At 58.4% G+C, this 21,662-nt stretch overlaps 1 protein-coding gene across 2 annotated transcripts in view; it reads right to left on the reverse strand.

Moving 5' to 3' along the window:
- Nucleotides 1-21,662, reverse strand: part of PCGF3 (polycomb group ring finger 3) — a 42,796-nt gene extending 21,134 nt beyond the window's left edge. The window contains exons 1-6 of one of the 2 annotated variants that reach the window (XM_061421118.1): nucleotides 21,445-21,662; nucleotides 8,681-8,822; nucleotides 8,220-8,367; nucleotides 4,676-4,793; nucleotides 3,716-3,812; nucleotides 3,048-3,103 (exon numbers count right to left, since the gene is read on the reverse strand). In XM_061421118.1, the coding sequence (XP_061277102.1) occupies nucleotides 3,048-3,103; nucleotides 3,716-3,812; nucleotides 4,676-4,784 (262 nt within the window). In that variant the 5' untranslated portion in view covers nucleotides 4,785-4,793; nucleotides 8,220-8,367; nucleotides 8,681-8,822; nucleotides 21,445-21,662. The remainder of the gene's footprint in view (nucleotides 1-3,047; nucleotides 3,104-3,715; nucleotides 3,813-4,675; nucleotides 4,794-8,219; nucleotides 8,368-8,680; nucleotides 8,823-21,444) is intronic. The other variant, XM_061421119.1, reaches the window with a different exon arrangement.

Genomic DNA, 21,662 nt, shown 5'->3' on the forward strand with positions numbered 1-21,662 from the left:
CCAATTTGCGCCACGCTTTGGTAATACTCACAATGTTTCCAACTTTTTCATTGTTATTATATTTGTTATGATATCTGTGATCAGGGAACTTTGATGTTATTATTTTAGTTTTTTTGTTTCATTTTGTGTTTTTAACTAAGAGATATACACTACTTTTTAGCCATAGTGTTACTGTACACTCAGTAGCCCCCAGTATAACGTGAACATAACTTTTATATGCATTGGGAAACCAAAAGATTGATGTGATTCACCCTATTGTGATACTTTTTTTATTGCGACAGTCTGAAGCTGAACCTGCGGTATTTCTGAGGTCTGCCTGTACCTAGTTTTAATTCCTATTTCTTTAATTTTTACCTATCAAAATGAAAAAGAATTAAAAATAACAATACTCAATGTCAGATACACACAGGCACAGAAATGTCAATTGGGATAACTTTCCAGGAAGGTTGTCGTTCAGTAGCTAACCCGTGTCCAACTGTTTATGACCCCATGGACTGCAGCACGTGGGCTTCCTGTCCTTCACCATCTCCTGGAACTTGCTCAGACTCATGTCCATTGAGTCGGTGACGCCATCCAACCATCTCATCCTCTGTTGCCTCCTTCTTCTCCTGCCCTCAGTATTTTCCAGCATCAAGGTGACTTACATAAACTGCTAGTAATGTATCCCAAGGAAATAATCAGGTAAGTGCCTAAGGAAATAAAGCCTTATTTCCAATACTGAAGTATCAGAAACCACCTGCATACTTAGCACCGGGTACTGTGGGCTGGCCCATCAGAAGCGTGCCTCCTGCCAGCCTCCTCCTGTCCAGCAGACATGTCCAGACGGGACCGCAGAGCCTCAGAACCCCGCTCAACAGCACATGTGAGACACACCACCCCCTCCCAACCACGGGTGAACAAGAAAAACCTAACCTAACTGCTGTGCTGGGACACACGCCGGTGACACACGCAGGGACACACGCCAGTGACACGCAGGGACACATGCTAGTGACACGCAGGGACACACACTGGTGACACGCAGGGACACATGCTAGTGATACACACAGGGACACACACATGACACATGCAGGGACATACACTGGGGCACACGCTAGTGACAGGGACACACGCTGGTGACACGCAGGGACACACGCTGGTGACATGCTGGGACACACGCTGGTGACACGCAGGGACACACGCTGGTGACACACGCAGGGACACGCCGGTGACACACACCGGGACACACGCCGGCAACACGCAGGGACACACACCAGTGGCACACGCAGGGACACACGCTAGGACACACTGTGACACACGCTGACACACGCTGGTGATACACACAGGGACACACGCTGGGACACACTGTGACACGCTGACACACGCTGGTGATACACGCAGGGACACACGCTGGTGATACACGCAGGGACACACGCTGGTGATACATGCAGGGACACGCTGGTGACACGCAGGGACACACGCAGGGACAAAGCTGGGACACACGCCGGTGACATGCAGGGACACATGCTGCTGACACATGCTGGGACACATGCCAGGACACACGGTGACATGCAGGGACACACACTGCTGACACATGCAGGGACACACGCTGCTGACACACAGGGACACACGCTGCTGACACACACAGGGACACACACTGGTGACATGCAGGGACACACGCTGCTGACACACACAGGGACACATGCTGGGACACCGGGACTCATGAGCTGCGGCTCCGCGGGACCACACCCGTGAAGTCCTGTGGACTGTCCCACCCGGGAGGGGCCAGAATCGCACGGGCCCTCTCCATCCCACCTGCACACGGGAACCTGGGGACCGAGGGCCTGGGATCAGCCAAACCGTGAGAGACGGGACGGCCCCGCCCAGAAGCTCCTGACGCTGACACGGAGTCAGCACCACCCTCCCAGCTTACAGAGGTGCTGAAGTCCCTGCTTCAAGACTCCTCTTTGGGGAACAAATGGCAACATCTCTAGATGAAACAACAGGGAAGGGGGCCAAGCCAGCAGCTCTGGACTCCAGGTTGTAAGCACACCGGGTACTTTGTGAGATCTTAGCATGTTTAAGACATCCTAGAATAATGTTTAACCCTATCAGTGTTTTATTTCCATGTATTCTTTGCCTTTCCCCAGCACTAGAAAATAAAGTATTAGTTGCTCAGTCATGTCCGACTGTTTGTGACCTTATGGACAGCAGCCGCCAGGTTCTTCTGTCCATGGGATTCTCCAGGTAAGAATACTGGAGTGGGTGGCCATTCCCTTCTCCAGGGGATCTTCCTGATCCACGAATTGGAACCGGGTCTCCCACATTGCAGGCAGATTCCTTACCAGATATCTGAGCCACCATGGAAGTAGAAAACCCTTCAAATATCAAAATATGACAGTTTCTACAAATATTTACTCAGAAAATTTAAATTCTTCTTTCTTGAATGAATTCTGTGAACAGTGAAAGAAGACTTTAACAGTATTACTCCTTAAGTTGTGTCTTAAAAGTCAGATGTGACATCTACTGAGCTAACAGTGTTGACAGAACACTCCCAAATGAACTGCTGCCTCTTATCTTGCAAAGAAAGCTGGGTTTCATCAGCTGGCACTGCCCCACCAGCCAGCACCCACTCTGAGTGGACCACCCTTCACCAAGGACAGGACAGTCTCAGGGCTCAGAAGTGCGGCGAGAACGTCCACTCTCAGGGTGCTTGCACCACGCAGTATTTCTTCTCGAGTCTCCTAAGACTGACTTAAAGCTTGTATTTAAAGTTTAAATCCCATTAGACTTGGCCAACACAGGGCTCTTGGCTTGACCTCCGGGCGGCACAGGCAGGAGGCACCCCCGGCTCTGCCCCCAGGGCCTGGCCAGGGCTGCACACGTGCCGGGCACTGGGTGCCCCTGAACGCAGAGAGACACGTGAGCCAGGGTGGACGAGACCAGTGAGCGGATGGCAGGGAGCTCAGGGCAGGCCAAGCGAGATGTCCCAAGCCAGGACCGCCGAGCGAAAAGGCCCTTGGAAGCCCTACTGAGGACACAGGGGTCCGGGGGGAGGTTCTGACACTTACCCTCTTGGAGGCCTGGGACCAATTTGTAAACAATATCCTGCATGGTTCTGTCATGACTGGCAAAAGAACAGACAGGTGGGTTAGCCAGAAACGTCAATCCTCAGATTCTCAAGCCTTTTCCATGTAACAATAACACGCTCCACAATCGCAAACTGGAATTTTAGTTGAATTTTGCTTCTAGTTTGTACTTATAAAAACGTCTGTGCCAGCAAGAGTGACACAGGATCCGAGCTGACACATCGGAGTCTGGGCTCCAGATGCTGGTGAACATTCAGAGAAGAACACAGGCAAGACCCCTTGGCGACCAGCGGCCCCGCCCGCTGGGCTTCTCAAGTCCTGCAGGGGTCAGTCAGGCAGTCTCGGGCTGCGCCAGACCAGAGGGAGTTTCTCAAACGTCCCTGACCAGGACCTGTGCAAGGAGCACCTCTCACGTCTGGACACTCATGTTGATGTGAACGTGTGGATCTCACACACACACACACACACGCATCCATGCACACAACAGAGCCGGCCTCCAGTACCCACGGCACCCTCCGTACTTCCTACTCCCCAGCCCCCCACCTTCTCCTAAAGCTCTGTGGAGCCGCAAGGACAGGATGGGGGCGGAATGGGCCTGACATGCCTCCTGCAGAGCCCTTCCGGCATGGCCCCCGCCCCGAGGCGCTCACCCGATGTACTGCAGGGGGTGGCTCTGGTGGATGACGATCCTGCAGGTGGGGCAGGTGTTGTTCTCCTCCAGGTACTTCACCAGGCAGCTGCGGCAGACTGAAAGGGGGGCGGGCATCAACAGCAGGCAGGGGCACTCCTCCCGCTGGCCCCCTGCCCCGGGCCACCCGGGACAGGCCCATCACCTGGGCCCACCTCCCACGGGGGACACAGACCGGAGGGGGAAGGCGCCCTCACACCCATCACGGGGCGCCCGTCACAGCAATGAACAGATAAATTCTACGTTAGCCTAAGAGAGCACCAGAACTTCTCTGCATGACCAAATGGGATAAGATTCAGTGAATGTAACATAAAACAGTCAGCCAATATCTAAAATACAATTACCTTTAAAACAAAATTTCTATCAAAACTGGCAAGCATCTTCTGAAGTGAGAAATATAAGATCAAAGATCCTCACTGTCAGAGGATTTGCTTAACCTTAGGAAGTGCCCTCAGCACCCTGGGCCAGCTCCCCAGGACCCAGCCTGCTGGTAAAGGCTGGCGGGGGGCGGGGGGGAGGGGGGCGGCGCTTGAAGGAGGAGGACACCCAAGCTCAGCACCAGCTGCAAGCTAAAGCCTGCAATAGGCCAGCGGCCGTGGTGGGCGGGGAGCACAAAGTTTAAGGAATTCATTTGCAAATGGCAAAAATAAACACTTTGGGCCACTAGAAACCAATATTCTGTCACACCACATGTAATGCTTTAGCTGTTACATACAAATAACTAAGTTTTTCTTGCATTTTTTTAGCTTTCTCAAACGATACCTCTTATACTGAAATTACCCCTAGTGTTTTAACTTCAGATAACTTTTCTCATTTATCTTCAGGATCTCCTTTATTTCTGCTGCTGGGTCTTGCTCTGTGCTTGAGTAAATGCTCTGGGGAAAGAAGCCCAAGTGTTAGAGGACGAACACTCTGCACGCACATGTGTGCAGACACTCGGTCACCGTGGTTGCGTCGATGAGGTATCCACTACACAGGCGGCAGGTGATGTGGGCGTTTATGTCCCAGAGTTTAATCTTTCTGGTCAACATCTTTGGCTTCTGCAACAGAAAAAAAGCATATTAACCAAAGTATGACGTAGTCTGATGTTTAATCAAAGGTTCAGATTCAACATAAATCCAGCTCCGGTGTGGCCAGGAGGAGCTCAAAACGAGGAGGGCTGAGGCCAGGTCCCCCTCTCTGCTCCCACCAGGCCAGGTCCCCCCGCTCCGCTCCCACCAGGCCAGGTCCCCCCACTCTGCTCCCACCAGGCCAGGTCCCCCCATTCCCACCAGGACAGGTCCCCCCTCTCCGCTCCTACCAGGTCAGGTGACCCCCCTCAGCTCCCACCAGGCCAGGTCCCCCACCTCCACTCCCACCAGGCCAGGTCCCCCCACTCCACTCCCAGCAGCTCAGGTCCCCCCGTTCCCACCAGGCCAGGTCCCCCTTCTCCGCTCCTACCAGGTCACGTCCCCGTTCCCACCAGGCCAGGTCCCCCCCTCCCCCGCTCCCACCAGGTTAGGTACCCCCGTTCCCACCAGGTCAGGTCCCTCTGCTCCCACCAGGCCAGGTCTCACCCCCCTCCTCTCCCACCAGGCCAGGTCCCCTCCCCTGCTCCCACCAGGTCAGGTTCCCCGCCTCTGCTCCCACCAGGTCAGGTCCCCCCTTTCCCACCAGGCCAGGTCCCCCCCTCTACTCCCACCAGGTCAGGTCCCCCCTTTCCCACCAGGTCAGGTCCCTCTGCTCCCACCAGGCCAGGTCCCATCCCCCTCTGCTCCCACCAGGTCAGGTCCCCCGCCTCTGCTCCCACCAGGCCAGGACCGCACCCTGCGACCCTGCTTCCACCATGAGACAGGCAGTCGCCCCCAGTGGACCAGGTCACCTGCCCCAGGGCAGCACCAGGCCACACATGTACTGCTGCTCTTCCCCTCCTTCCACGCCGCCCGCCCGCTCCTCCTGCTCAGAACCCGCGAGGTCAGCCAGTGAGGTGGCGCAGGAGAGGTTTTTGGAGCTGCGGGAGGGGAGGCCAGGGAGCCGGCGGGCTGTGCTGGGCAGGACAGGGTCTGTTTGGAGCTCTGGCTCCTCCGATAAAATAACACAGGTGAGCAGTCGGGGCCCGCGCCCCGCAGGAAGCACAGCACACAGCAGCATCTTAAGTCCAAACGTCCATCACCATGCTCAGAGTGTGGATGTGCTGCCTCTGCCCCAGTGCCACGGGCTCTCAAGGGCAGGGTCTGTTATCACCGCCCTAATAGAAGGCTGCGCAGGAGAAACAGCCCTGCAGATGCTACGTCCTCCCCAAAACCTGTGTGTCACCTCACAGAGCAAAAGTCTCCTGAGACGGGATCCCCCCTGGAATGCCTGGGTGACCGTGTTGCCACAGGGCCCTTCTGGGGCGCAGGAGGCTCGGAGGAGATGTGGGAGAAGACGCCTGCAGGCTGTGAGTGGGAAAGGCTTCCAGCAGCGGGAAGCTCTGAGACGAGCAGCGCTGCCCACACCTGGACCACAGCCCTGGACGCCCAGCCAGTAGCACCAGCCAGTGAGACCCTGAGGCTTCACTCAGCCACCAGCTTCCAGGACACTCGCTGTGGTTCAAGCAGGATACTCATCTGGATGCTACACTGCACAGGGTGCAAAGAGCTTCCACAACCAGGAACACTGACAACTCTGCCCAGAGGCAAAAACGCCCCGGGAGATGGAGGCCAAGGCCCAGGAGGCCCACGGCAGCCCTGGGCACTGGGCTGGCCTGGCACAGCGAGGCCTCACCTGCAGACCAGCACACACGGCTCCTGGCTCCCGCACAGATGTTCCCGGCTCAGCGCTGTCTGAGGATAGGCAGACAGAAGGAGACGGCTGAGCAGGCCGATGATGCCGCATCGGACCGGGGAGGCCCCAGCCAGACTAAATCGTCACCTTACACACCCAGAAGCGACCATCAGCACAGACTGAGGCACCCAGCACGGCGCTGGGCACAGGCCACCTGGAAACGTGAGGGCCGCTACGCCAGCAAGGACGCCCACGACGGTCACAGCAAGTAGGACGGGAGGCTCGCAGGCGTGAGCCAGCGCAGGGTCCCCACCAGAGAGCCCTCTCCCGTGGCCCCGAGCTGTCAGGAGAGATGAGGGTCACTCCCACAGGGGCTCCGTGGGCCCCGGGAAGCAAACCTAAGTCTGAGGGGAAGGCACGCGGTGTCACGGTCACCAGGTGCTGTGCGGAGCCTGCCTGACTGCTCGGACCTGCTGAGACCGGCGCCGTGAAGAAGGGCCTGTGCGCCCCGTGGACCCGGAAGAAAAAGGTGGTAACGCAAGGCGGGAGGAACCCGATTTGTCACCCAGCGAGGCGAAGCAGAGATGGGAGGGCACCGATTGAGAAGTCCACTGGACGCTGGGGCCCGGGGTGCAATCTACCACCTGCCCGACCGAGCCCAGCACCATGCCCTAGACTCACTGGGCACTGTTCACACTCCTGACAAGCTCACACTTGCCACCAGCCCGACTACCAGGCCAAAACCGGCTCCAAATCACACAGACCAGGGTCAAGGTCAGTGTGAACTCATCTTTAGAGGCAGCAGGCAAACAGATACAGATGCGTGTGCACGAATGTGGACATGCCCACTCGCTCTACAGACGTGTGTGCATGCCCACTCTATAGATGTGTGTGCACACGAGTATGTGCACGAGTGTGTGCACGCCCACTCTACAGACATGTGTGCACATGAGTGTGGGCATACCCATTCTACAGACGTGTGTGCATGTGTGGGCACGCCCACTCTACAGACGTGTGTGCCCGTGTGGACACGCCCACTCGCCCTCAGCTCTGCCCCCTGGGAGTGACCGCTGTGGGGCAGCCCTGGGCCGAGGGCCCGCACCACCTCTGCCGCAGGAGCCAGCACCGCTGGGCGCTCCGCCGGCCCTGACTGGGCGAGGACCCGGTGGGCCTCTGTGCTTACAGCCGAGACAGCAACCATCACTGCTGGCGGCCAGTGGAGCAACACAGGAGCCTATGAGGCCACATGGACAGACAGGCAAGGAAGGGGCACCCTTCCTCACAGAACGTGAGCTGGTAAATGGAAGGCAGGCTGGCAGCAAGGGTCGCCACCCAAGGACAATCGCAGGGACGCTGACTCGGGAAGCCTCGGTGCGGGTCAGCAGGGGACAACTTCACCGAGGAAGCAAAGGTGCATGAAGTCCCCACACACTCAGCAGCCCCCGAGGAGGGCAGGATCCTCAGGAAGAAAGCCCTGTGTGTCCCTGGCGGCGTGACGGGTGATACCCAGCTGAGGGCCCCGCTGCAGGGGCGCCCCTGGCGTCAGGTCTCACAGGCCCCTACCAAGGCCTGAGCCCCACGGGGGCCCGGCCTCCAGCTCTGCCCACGCAGCCCCCCACGCCAGTCAGGACAGTGACCAGCTGTGCTCGCAAGCAGCCAACGCCCGCTGTCGCCCCACCTCGGCCAGGACCCGGGGGCCCGCGCTGGAAGCCCGTGCCCACCTCCTCGAGGCCGTCGTCGCTCCTGCTGCCTCTGCATCGGCCGCCGCGCCTACGGGTGCGCCGCGCTCACGCCTCGTCTGCTGCGCCCTCCGTGCTCTGGCTCCTCACGTCTGCGCCTTCCTTGCGTCTCTCGCGGTGTTTCCATTTTCTAGCACAGAAATGGCACCTGCTGTTCAAGGTCACGTCACTTGTGTGACGTACACAGCCCTGCAGTTACGTTTCTGGTAGAAGCTATGAAGAACCCCATGTAGCAGACAGAGAAACGGAGCTGATCAGATAGACTAATCAGAAAAAACTGGAATACATGTCAGTAACTGTGTTCAAATCTGCTCTGGAGCCATCAGAGATGAAATTTTAAAGGAGCTTACAAGGCACTGACTTTTTCTACGGCTACAACAGAGTAAGCGGAAAACGAAGTGTAAGTCGAGGTAAGCCTAATCCACTCACGTGCACTGCGTTACCTGTACACAGAACCAGTCCTCTGCTACATTGTGAAGCCTGTGGAGACACAGGGACGGGGCGTCACCCACACGCGCCGTTCCACGGAGCCCGGCCCCACACAGGCAGCTTCAGCTGCTCAGGTCCACAGGTCTCTTCCTTTACCTGCTCGGAACAAAAAGAAAAGCAAGCTTGGTTGACGGTGAAGCACCCGCAGGAGCCATGGAGGTGGGCAGCCCCGACAGGAGCCTGGTGGCTCGAGGCCCGGGGTCTGGTGGTGGTGGGGAGGCTGAGGACAGCTGCGGCTGCCCCACATGCCCGGGGGCCCAGAGAAGCTCCCGGGGAGGCGGTGGGCTTTGGGTGACCTGGCAGGAGGCTGGGAGAGCAGCCATGTGACTCCTGGGTTGCTTTCGCAGTTCCTGCCCTGGAAGGTGTCCCCAGGGTGGCTCACCCAGGGAAGCCACACGAGGACTCCTGCAGGCTCCGTGTGGGTTCTGGGCCACCGCAGGGGACAGACATGCCAATGGGCACGTGTGTGCGTGGATGGCGGCGCCAGGCCCGCGGCCAGCGAGCACAGTGCGGGGCTGGGACAAGCGGCAGCAGAGAAGCAGGCAACCAGGCACCTGCAGGACTCAGCCACCGTCAGGGAGACGTTTCCGGAGCTCCTGGGGGAGGTGGGGAGGGGGCCTGCACTCAGCGTTGCTTGGACGCGGCCAGTGACACAGGCACAGACGCTGCGCGTGCGACCTCAGAGGTCAGGGAGCAGGGGACACAGATCCCCAGAGCCGACGTTCTCAAAGAGAAGACGGACAAGAAGTGATAAACGCCATGAGCAGGCATGCCGTTCAGACACCGCAGGTGACAGGACAAACCAGAGCAGCAGAGGGGGTCAGGAGAACAGGGGGTCCAGAACACCTCCCTAAAGTCACATGTGAGCAACATTAGAATGTCAGGAATAACTTCACGCCAACAGAGCTGAAAACTTGTAAGGAATTTGACAAATTGCTTGAAAACAGCTCACCGGAAGTGAGGTGAATGGAAACAGAATCGAGCGTTCTGGACCCCTAAGGACGCTAAGCCAGGCGGGTTCCGCCAAACCTGCGTGCGGCAGCCTGCCCCAGACAGACCCGCCCGAGCACACAGTGGGTGGTGTTCCCGACTCGGGGCGAGGCTGCACAGCACAGGCCAGGAGGCCCGGGGGACGCAGCCCAGCAGCAGCTGCAGCACCGCCTGCAGAGCGTGCAGGAGGCACACCCTGGAACCCGAGGGGCTCCGCGTAAGAAACGAATGCCGTCTATGACAAAAGCTAAAAGGAGAGAGATGCTAAGATCTCCCCAGACACACACACTCTCAGCAAGTTAAGAGCAGAAGGAACTTCCCCACCGGAACAAAGCTCTCCATCTAAGAGACACTAACACTTCCATCCCCTGGAAGGTTCATGCCTGACTGCAGAGCTCTCTTCCCAGCAGCCACCTGCAGGGAGCAGCTGCAGCTGTGTGTCTCCTGGACGCAGCGGCAACCAGAGGTCAGCGCCAGCAGGACGCATGACCGGACAGGTGCTCCGAGCCAGCAACTGCTCCATGACGCTGGGCACTTCCGTGCGTGTAAACACCACCACCCTAAACAGCGTACTGACCCCTACTGCTCCCAGGCCAATGGCTGAGACTTGGCGGAGAGGCCAGGGGGGATGGCCGTGGCTGGTGCCTGGGAACCTGGCTGGTGACAGTTTCCACTGGTGACTTAAAGCTTCCCTGAAAGCTCAGCAGGGTCCTCGGGAGCTGAGGGCCTGCCAGGCAGGAGCCTCCGTGAGAGCCCCGTGGGCCCTGGTCTCTGGGGCGACAGCCCTTCCTGTCGCTGAGCGCGTCCATCCTGACTCCTTGGGGAGAGGGCTCTGGACATGGTGCCGGGTCCCCTAAGGCTTGTCCCATCTGCCGCTTCCTTCACAGATTCTGCTGTGACCTTTGGCTGAAATAACCCACAGGCCTGTGCATGAGGAGTCCATCCGTGCACCTGCACACCTGGGGCACACCCCTCAGCCTCTCGACGCCCCGGGCCTGCCGGGCCTCTACATGTCTGCCCAGACAAGCCCGTCCGGGCCAGAGACGGTGACTGAGGCCTGGCTGCCCTGGCGGCCCTGACCCTGCTACGGCCTCGTCCCCTCTGCTGCTCCCCCAGGGCACGGTGGCACCTCTACCCCCTTCCCCGGGCTCCAGGCTGATCCAGGCCCCACCCTCCTGCTTCTCAAGGGCTCTGACGGTCCCAGCAAGCCCTTCTCATCTGGAACCTTCCACACCTCCCTCCTGACAGAACCTGCCTCCACAGGACACCCCACCCCACGACTCAGTCACCCCCCGCCCAGTCTTCCGTCTTCTACTCCACAAAGTCCCGGTGACAAGGACATCATCAGCCCCCCAAGATATAAGGCCACTGCCCACCTGCAGCCCCGCTGACCCCTCCCGCCACCAGGGGGAGCAGCAGGGGCCAAACACTGGCCTCAGCCCTGGACGCTGCAGAAGGGCCAGGCCGCACGCCGCACGCCACACGCCGCACGCCTCTCAGGGTCACTCCAGAACTCAGCGGCATTCACTCCTGCACGAAGAGGCCCTTCTTCTGTCCATGCATCTCGGACCACTGCCCTGTCCAGACCCCTGTCCACCTGTGTGCAACACCCTGGACGCCACAGCCCCACGTGGCACACTTGTGTGACACACACATCCCCTTTCCTCCTCCAGGAAAACACACCAGGCTTGTGCTGCATAAAAGTAGTAGACACAGTCACTAACCACAGCTTGGAATTCCTCACTGAACGCAGTTAAGGAGAAAGCCCTCTTAGTCTTAACCTGCAGCACTCACTGCTGCTCCCCACGTGTCGGGGACGTCCACTGGCCTCACTTCCACCGGCACTGCAAACACACACAGCCTCGTTCACACTCACGGGCATCCTCACATTCACAGGCGTCCTCAGACCCTTAGCTGCTGTGAGGACGCCTCCCCACACCAGTGCCGAGAACCAGGCACAGTCCGGGCTCTCTGACTGTGGCTGTGGCCGGGTGTGACCAGGGGGTCCCATGGCTCCAGCCAGTGGCTCCAGCTCCATGGTCCACAGCCAGTCCCCACTCCCTGCCCTCAGGAACCCTGAGAAAGAACCACCTCCCCATACAAGCCCACCCAGGTCATGCTTCCTTCTATCGACGTATCTTATGAGAACCTTACTGTTTTTGATTTATTTTGCAGTTAGTGCTTCTAAACTTTATTTTCCTAGGAAACCGGTCATCAAATTTATTGTCACAGAATTGCTCAGAGTAGCCTGAAAACGTATTAAACAGCTTCACTGGGGAACATCTGACAAGTGACACATACTTTAAAGGGCCCCTTGGGCCCTGGTTCTGGACGCTGTGTGGACAGGGCCAGGCAGCCTCCTGAGACTCACTGAGCGGCCACGGGGATGGGCAGTTCACCCCTTCTGCTCTGAGTGGTCCCCACCCTGACTCTCAGCCCCCTTGCCCGCAGACAGACACCTGCCTCTGTCCCTCAGGGTTGCGGGAATGAGGGTGCGTGAGGAGAGGTAGCCACGGCACTGTGTGGATGGCCTGCTGGGGAAACGCCCACTGAGGACGTCGCCTGTGCCCGCCCGCCCCACGTGAGCCTCCACTGCCCTGGGGGCCAGCCTTCCGCCCCTTCACTTCATCCTCGCTCCACCACCAGAGCCCCCACCAGCCTCTGTGCCCGCGGGCTTTCCCTGGACATCACTGTGGCTCCCAAATGGACGGCAGAGCCACCAGGACACCCCCAACCACGTGTACCACCAATTCTTTCTCCACAGACACTGTGAGCCTGACCACCTCAGAAAAGCAACCCCGATGCCCCCGAGAAACCAATCGCAGGGGCCCGACCGCGGACGAGCCGAGCCCTCCCCACGCTCCCCGTCAGTCTCCCCGTTCACGCCAGCGCCTCCATCCACGGCGGGGCCCATCCGCGTCCAGCTCCGTCCCCCGGGGCCTCACTCACCTCTCGGCTGTGTACACTCCCGGCAATCCATCCTCAAAGTGCCATCAGACAGCAGCGAGACTCTGGACGGGTCACCCGAGCTCGAGTCTGAGCCCATTCGCCGTCTTGTCCCCAGCTGTCAGCTGCCCAGGGTCTGTGCCCTGCAACCCCACAGGGGTCAGCACGCCACGTCCAGCAGGGGGCCCACCCCAGAGCCAGTGTCCAGTCAGCCTGAGATACTCCTGACGCCCTCTAAGAACTCCAGGAAACCTATCCGTTTATTTTCACGCAGAGCTGACGAAGTGCGGCCCCTGCTCCCTGCACATGCCCTCTTCTCCTGACCAGCCACGCCAAGCAGAGGCCCACACTCAGCTCCCGCCCCTCCGCCTGGGGGAGCGGGCCAGGCCGCTCGCACCGAGTCCCCAGCAGGTGCCTGGGAAAAGCCCTGCTCTGTTGGGCCCCCCGAGTCCTTCTCCTCGCAGCTGGCCTGCCCACGCCGGGCCCCGGTGACCTCACTGACACAGCTGTCATGGGCGTCTGCCCTGTCCTGCTCACCAGGCAAGCGCGTGTCGGGTCATGGGCCCCAAACATTGTCTGGCGGCAGCAAGGTGTCTGCAGGAGTCCCGGGGGACGGCCGGCCGGGGCAGCAAGGTGTCTGCAGGAGTCCCGGAGGCCGGCCGGGGCTCTGCACTCAGAGCCGCGCTGCTCGCCCAGGTCGTCCGTGCCGCCTGCGCCCCGCTCGGCGCGGCTCGGGGGACCTCCACTGGGAAGTCCTGCGAAGCTCAGGGAGCTCCATAGCCCCCGTGGGCCCTGCAGTTCTAGGACATTCTACCTGCAGTCCCGCCTGGGGTCCTTGCAGGACTTGCTGGCTCACTCTCAGTATGTCTTGTCTCGAGCATCCCCTCCCCAGTGAGCTCTTTGAGACCATCCTAAGGTCCACACCCATGTGAATGACTCCGAGCCTTCCCCCTCCAACCCTTAACTGACCACTTTGTTATTACTGGCACCTAGATTACACTATCAGGCATGTGACCGGGAGCGCTGAAAATTCAACAGACAGGCTGTATGATAAAATTGAGAAAATCTGTCCAAAGGCTAGAAAAGACGGGATATAGAAGAAATGCCACATCCAACCAACAGGTGCTCCAGAAAAGGGAAACAGACAAGAAGCTCTGACAAACAGTCGAGTTGGGCTGGGAGCACACGCATTCCGCACACTCATTCACAGGCGACACTTCATGACCTGGAGAAAATGATTTGTGTGTCTCCAGTTGGGAGAGCCAGACGGCAAGGGCCCTGGTGCTGCCCACATCCACGCAGGTCCCCGAACCTGAAGACATCAAGGGCGCGAGTGAGAGTCCTAAAGGCTCTGGGGGGCAGGAGGAGCCGGGGGGAGGGATCGCCTGCACCAGCCTCCTCACCTGCAGCGCCTGACTCCAAGAAGTCCAAGGAAGGACACCTGGGACGTGGGGTTCCACAGCCAGACGACTGGCCCAGCCGACTGGCTGAGGCCTCGGGACACGTGCACAGGACACCCTGAAGCACGGCACGAGCCAGCAGGTGCTTGCGTGGCAGCACAGGTACAGTGAGTGCGGGGTGCTGGCAGGCCAGCCACTCTGGCGGTGACCGAGGAACGACGTGTGGAGAGATGTCCCCACTCCGACCTGGGCGGGGGCTGCCGTGCAGACAGGGGCAGGGGCCCCACAAGCCCAGCATGAGGCCTCCAGCCGGGACCAGGGACGCGGACAGAGGACCAAGGAGGGCACAGGGCGCGGGCCGGACCCTCGAGAACGTGGGCCAGGAGAGGGACAGCAGGCAAAGTGAGGCAGGAGGGAAGTACGGCCAGAGAGCAGGCTTGACTCACAGTCTCACCCGCTTCCCACTCAGGTCCAAGATTCGAAGAAGCACAGAAAACACAGCGAAAGGGCTGAGGCCCCGAGACACCGCTGCAGGCGGCTGCTGTAAACCCTGCCCAGGGGCAGACACACAACCCCTCCACCAAAGAGACCGACTCAGGCAGAACCAGGGACCCGGCTGGGCTCCCCAAGGGGTCTCAGCTCTGTGCCTCAACACGACTCCTCATCACCCCCAGCCCACGTCTGAGCTACAACAGCCAGCTGGCCCGGCCGTGGTGCCAGGAAGCCCCAGGGAGAACACCACCTCACTCGGTTCGCAGGTGCCCCTGGGGGGTCACACCAGACAGGGGATTCAGGGGCTGAGACTCCGGGAGCCTTGGAAGGGAGGGGCAAGTGGGTTTCGCACTTGGGGAGTATGAATCTAGGGGGGCCAGAGGGAAGACGATCAAAGGCAGAATTCTGAGATGGTCGCAAGGCCCTGGGCCCTACCGGACACACACCTCTGCTCTCATCATCCCACCTACTGCTAAAGGGGTTTTTGAAGATGTAATTAAGGTCTTAAATCAGCTGACCTTACAACAGGGCAAGTATCCAGAAGCCTGACCAAACTGCACTGTCTTTCAGAGCTGTTTTCTCAGCTAGTGGCAGAAGAGCAGGTCACAGCAGAAGGCAACATGCCTCGACGGCCCTCGGCCCCCAGGCAAAGGACCACAGGGCCTCAGGGCCAGGGCGGGCCCGCTGGTGACTCCCTGACAAGGGCCGCCCCGCACACCGACCTCGGCCTGGGGCCCTGGGCAGCGGAGTCAGCCACGTGCTGCCGGACTTCTGACCACGGAGCCGTGACACATAAGTGGGTGCCCCTTCAAGCCACTAAGTTTGTGGCAATTCGTTTTCCAGCAATAGAAAATGAGACAACAGGGTCTGGGGAAATGAAAGCTGCTAGCTTCTAGAAGAAAGAGCGAGTTTCCCAAACACGTGGAAAGCAAAGTAGCCACCACCTCTGGACATGCTCTCATCCGGCCCCCACTCTCCCAGCTCCAGAGACAAGAGTCAGGCTGATAAACATGTGGAGGAGGCAAGAGCCCCTTGGTATGGACTGAACTGTGCCCCTCAAGCTCACGTGTTAAAGCCCCAATCCCGTCTCCACACACGGGGCCTCTGTGAGGCTGACTCATGCGTCGGGGCTGACGGGTGAGCACCCTGCCGGGAAGGGGCCAGCCTGCTGCCAGTCTGCCTGTGAGGGTGAGAAGGCCTGTCCAGGCCAGGAACCAAGCCCACTGGCACCCTGAGCTTGGACCTCAGCCTCCCTGAACCACCCTGTCTGTGGGGTCTCATCCCGGCCGTGGTGTGGAGACCCCGTCTCCCAGTTCCTTCTCGGGGTGGCTGCTGCAAAGCAGGGAAGACAATTGCCTCTCGCAGTTCCCGTCTCCAGGGTACAGAGGAAGTTATTCCACCCAGAGGAAATGCTACTCCACAGCAGAACTCATGTTTTCCCTGACAATGTCAAAAACTTTCTACCCACTAAACCTTTTATAAAGTCCACTAAAAGCAACACAGCTGACCCGAGTGGGACTCGCCACCGTGCGCCTGTGACGACGACAAAACGTCCCCGGACGCCTCTGTCAGACACAGATGGGGCGGCTGAGGCAGCCCCCCAGGCAAGAGCGGGTGCCGCTCCCAGGACAGAGCTCGGCTCCTCTGGGCTCCCCAGAGCCTCGGCCCATCCACGGGCACAGGAGCGACGGCAGCGCGGAGTGCGGGACGCACGGCCTGCCAGCACAGCACGGAGTCCCCACAGCCTCCACGAGGCATCTCTCAACCCAGGAGGGGCCCATCCCCCTCTGTCCTCAGGGTAAGCAGGGGCACAGACAAAGGTAGACGGCACCCTGAGTGAAGAATCAGAAAAACTCACAAGTGATGGGTGGCCTGAATAGTTTGTGCTGTGGGGAGCCCGAAAGGGTGGGAGGACCCCAGTGCCACGCAGGGAGCCACCCGCCTCTCAGACGGAAAACGCTCAGGAAGACCTTCCTGAGCCACGCGGGGCAAGCTGAGAGTGGACAGGAAATGAGCCCGTACGTGGAGTAGCGTCCACTTCTCAGTGTGACCACGATGGCGCAGTTGTGTGCAGACTGTCTTCTCACCAGCGTCACGTGCTGTGAACCACCTACGGAACGAGGCAGACAGTCTGCAGCTACTTCAGACGATTCAACCATAACTGTGTGCTTAGAGAAACCAATAAGCAAATGTGGCGAAACACACGCGAGTGCTGAGTCCAGGGTTAGGGCGGCGGGTGCTCATTGTCTCATTCCTGTTTTCTCCACTGTGTTCTTTTTTTTCCTCAGAAACTTCGGTGAAAAACTAAAAGGGGCTTTGCTGGTGGCTCAGTGGTAAAGAATCTACCTGCCACCGCGGGATACACGGGTTTGACCCTTGATCCGGGAGGATTCCACACACCCTGGAGCAACTGAAGCCCGAGCACCACAACTGCCGGACCTGTGCTCTGGAGACGACGGTCCCCGAGAGGCCCCTGCACTGAGACGGTCCCCAACGAGAGGCCCCCGCACTGAGAAGCCCGCGCCCCAGACGGGAGAGCAGGCCCCGCGCCCCACAACGGGAGAGCGGGCCCCACTCACAACCAGAGAACAGCCTGCACAGCAACAAAGACCCAGTACAGCCATACGTAAATAAATAATTTTTTTAAAAGTAAAACTAACTTAAAACAAAAGCAGAAGAGGCTGACCCTTCTCGGCCCCTCATCACCTGTGACTGCGCCCTGCGCCTACGTGTTCTTACCAGGCAGCTGCAGGCGAGCAGGTCGTCCTGGGTGATCCACAGAAGGCATTAATGCACACATCAGCTCCAGAACAGGGCCGCAGAAGGGAACAGGTCAGCTTTTAGCTAGCTGAGCACCTTCTACGTGCCAGGCCCTGCTGAGAATCAGCAAACATAACAGCTGACAAGACCCCCCGCAACCAAACCTACTGGGCCACCACGAGACGCACAGAGGACCCACAAGTTGGCCAGGAACTTCAGGGAGAGCTGTGGACACCTTCCTATTCTTTGCTTTTTCATGTCAAACACCTGGAATTTGCTGTTAGTGTGGGAAAGTCCAGCAAATATTGATGCGTTTGCTAAAAAAATTCACCTAAGCATTAGAAGTTCTCTTCAAAAAAAGAAAATAAGCCTAATAACTAGTTTTTAAAGACAGTCTAGTTACTTTTAAAATAGCTCACTTTTTTACAACAGTGAAAAACTATCCACTTGCAGAACTGAGGAACAGTTCCATTTTTTGAAGCATAATGAATTGTGCAGCATGTTTGCAATAGCAACAGCAAGTATCAGAAAGGTAGTAAGTTTTGTCCTCAAACCTCAACATATTGCAATAGAAAAGAAAATTACCTTTCAACTTCAAATTCGATTCTGACCATTAGCCAAATAAAACTATGAAATAACAAATCCTGTCATTCAGTAAATTAAAGAGTAATAGTAAGGCTAACACAAACTTTGTTTATAACCCAAATAAGGAAGTGTAATCACTGGGAAGGACCCTGCTTCACCCAGCAAGGTGGAGACCTAGCAGGTCCAGACTGCAGGAGAGGACGTGCCCTGCATGCGGGACCCAGTCAAGGGCAGCGGGCCCCACATGGGTGCCTTCACAGCCTTCACGGTGCTGCAGCGCTGCCCCGGCACCCAGGAGGGGAGGCGTGGGCTGAGAGCCAGGCCCCAGCACACAGGTTCCTGGAGCATTCTTCCCTTCGAGGGTCAAATATGCAAAACATCTTGGATCTCTCACTTCAAAAATGTCTTAGAAACATCAGTTTATAATTCCCAGAGCAAAATAACTGGCAGGAATCAAAGTTCCAGAAACAACTAAAATCACTGCACTTGAAGCTTCAAACAACTCTACATCTCTGACACACATGCCTACAGTTTAACTGCGTGTGGGGTGGGGGCTTATGGTTTGCTGCAAGTGTTCTGGGCTAACTCCTAAAAATCTTTCCTGTTTGTAACTTCTCTCCCATCACGCGCAAGCTCCAGCATCACTGCATCAGCACAATGGCGACATCAGAGCAACCCGTGTAACTCAAGAGACAGCTGAGCTGCTGCACCCTCGGGCTGACCTCACTGCGCCACACAGCCCTGTTCATTCACCCTGCAGGGCACTTCTCAGAGCTAACACCTAATGGAGGCCAGGCATTAGGATGGCCCAGCCCCTCCCAGGAATCACCTGTGGCGTTGCTCCGGCTCAAGCGTGGGCAGGGCCTGGCAACTAAGAAACACAGAACATGGTAACAAAGAACATGGCAAAAGGGATGGGACATTCCAGCTGAGATTAGGTCACGCACACTGTGGCCTCCTCCACTCTCTCATTCAGTCACTGGCTCCCTCAAGCTGCCCTATGGGTGTCTCCAGCAAGCAGCCTGGAAGCAGATACCCGCAGCTGAGCCTACAGATACCACAGCCCCAGCCAGCACCCTGTCTGCAGCCTTGGGAGACTCTTGAGGCTGGGGACGCAGCTAAGCTGTGCCTAAACTCCTGAACTCAGACAGTAAGATAACTGATGTGGTCTTAAGGCACTACATTTTGGGGTAACTTGCAGGACAGTAATATATAAATAATACAACCATCCAGTGCTATCACACCTTCAAAAATCCAAAAATGAGAAAATAAAGAGCCTAATCAAACTTGAATGCCCAGTTTCACAAGTCTTTTCCAACACTTCAAAGAAAATTAAGTTTTTTAAACAGTAAAGTGTATGTTTAAACAAACGAACAAAATCAGAAGCCAGCACTGAGCAAGAAGGTCCCAAGCGTGGTTACGTTTGACAAATAAAACTTTCTAGGCTGGACTATTCATGGACTCCATTTAAGATTAGGTCCTACGAAATGTTACACTGAAAACTCAAAGGGGGTTTCTTCTAAGTAACCAAGAAGAGAAGTTATGGCACAAAATGAAACAGTGACCTACCTGATCATTCAAGCACCTCCCTTGGGTTTTAGAGTCACGCCCCATTCTAACACAGGGCAACCTCTCTGAATGTACTCCTGCCTCTTGTCCATACAGTGAACGCGCTGCACGCTGGCCCCACGCCAGGCAGACAGTGCCCCCCTGGGCAGCCTCATGCACTGGACACTCTGGAGCCTTCCCTGGCCCAAAGGCAGCAAGTCTCCATCCCTACTTTCAAAGTAAAGGACACGGCAAGCAAGATCTGGGTGAGGTCAGAGGGCAGGGTTTTGGAGCAGAGCCCCCAGCCCAGGGTCTCTTCCTGGAGTGGAAAAGGCGCCTGATGGCTCACTTGACACACACTGGACCAATGGCCCCCAAACCCCTCCCGCAACCCACACGGCCATCTGGACCCCATTCCTCCTGGAAGTTCCTGGACACCGAAAACACCTCCAGACCTAGAGAACGGGGCGCTTTTGGTGACACCACCGGAGGGCGGGGAGGGTAGAAGTGACTGAAGATGACCATCACTGACCAGAGTGCAGGTAAGGCAATGGCAGCCCTGGAGCAGAGACTGGGAGAGCAGGGTGGGGGCAGCTTCCTGGGTCTGGGGAGGGGCACCCTGCTGGCTCGGGGCACAGAGCCAATGTGGAGTAGGATCTCCATCAGTCTCAACCCAGCCTAACCCCGGGGGCCAGTCCAGGCAGCAACTGCTGAAGGTCAGAAGGTTTGTGGGGCCCAGGCGCTCAGGGGCCTCACAGAGAGGGCTGGTTTGCACCTGTGGGGCTTACATACCCAGGATCCCTGATGCTCCAGACCTTTATAGCAGCTGGGGTCCAGCTGAGTAAGCCGAGTGGATTCCAGGCACTCTGGAAACTGACCCAGGGCCCAGGCCCCTGGGGGTCCAGCCTGGGGTCCCAGCACTCCTCAGAGACCACCCTTGAGGCCTGGGTGCTTCTCAGTGACTCATTCAAGAGTCGCAGCCTTCCTGGGGGCCTGTCTCCAAGTTTCAGCTCTCATCACAGTCCTGGTCCTGTCTGAGAGCCAGCCTTCTCCAGGACTGCCCAGCGTCCAACTCTCCTTCACGACCTACCTGGGTCATCCCTGCAGCCTGTCACAAGACAGAGCCCTCCACGTGGCACAGCCCCAGGGTCCTGGCTCCTGGGAAGGACGGGCTGTTCCAGGGTCCCAGAAGTGCTCACAGGACAGTTTTGAAATCCTGGCCCTACTGGAGACCAGTCCTGGGGTCTCAGTCCTCTCTAGTGGGTTTACTCAAGTCCTGATCTTTCCATGGGCCAGTCCTGGGGTCCAGACTGCCCCCAGGTGACCCATCCTAAGGTCCCTGGCTCCTCAGTGACTTGTCCTAGTCCCAACTGTTCCTAAGTCCTGGCCATCCTCGGTGACCTGTCTCGGGGTCCAGCTGATTCTTGCTGAGTCTTAAGGTCCAGCCCTCCTCCATGACCCATATCGGGGTTGGGCTCTCTTAGGATATCTGTCTTGGCATCCAGTATTTCCTAGTCTTTTCTCCGTGTGTCCTAAGGTCCAGTCCTCCCTGATGACCCATCCTGGGGTTAGATACTCTCTGGCCCCTCTGTAGTGGCCCGTCCAGGGGTCCGGTCCTCCCTGGTGACCCGTCCTGGGGTCTGGTCCTCCCTGGCCCCTCTGCGGTGGCCCGTCCAGGAGTCCGGTCCTCCCCGGTCCCTCCCCGGTGACCTGTCCAAGGGTCTGGTCCCCCCCAGTGGCTGGTCCTAGGATCCAGTCATCCCCGGTCGCTCCCCGAAGACCCGTCCCGAGGTCGGGCCCTGCCCTAGGTCCGGCCCCCGTGGGTCCGGCCCGGGCCTGGGCCTGCCGAGCGGAGTCGGGGCGCTGCAGGCCGGGCCGACGAGGGTGCAGGGGCGCGGGCCGGGGTTCGGAGCCTTCCGGGCCCGGACACGGGCCGAGGCCTCGGCCTGTGGAGCGGGCGCCACGGGCCAGGCCAGGCGGGGCGCGGACTCACTGACCTGCCGTCTCAGCTGCGGGCGAGCTGGGCGCACGCGGGGGCAGAGCGGGCAGGGGGAGGGGGCGCCGCTCCCTCCGGGTCCCCCCCAAGAGCAGGAGAAAAAAACCCGTCCGGAGTTTAAAACAAAGAGGCGGAAATGCCCGAGCGGAGCCGACCGCAGAGTCGGGGGCGCCGCGCCTGGAGCATGCGCGTTGCGCGGCCCGGCTCCCACCCGGCGGC

Source organism: Bos javanicus, chromosome 6 (assembly GCF_032452875.1).
Source record: "Bos javanicus breed banteng chromosome 6, ARS-OSU_banteng_1.0, whole genome shotgun sequence".
Classification (NCBI taxonomy): Eukaryota; Metazoa; Chordata; class Mammalia; order Artiodactyla; family Bovidae; genus Bos; species Bos javanicus.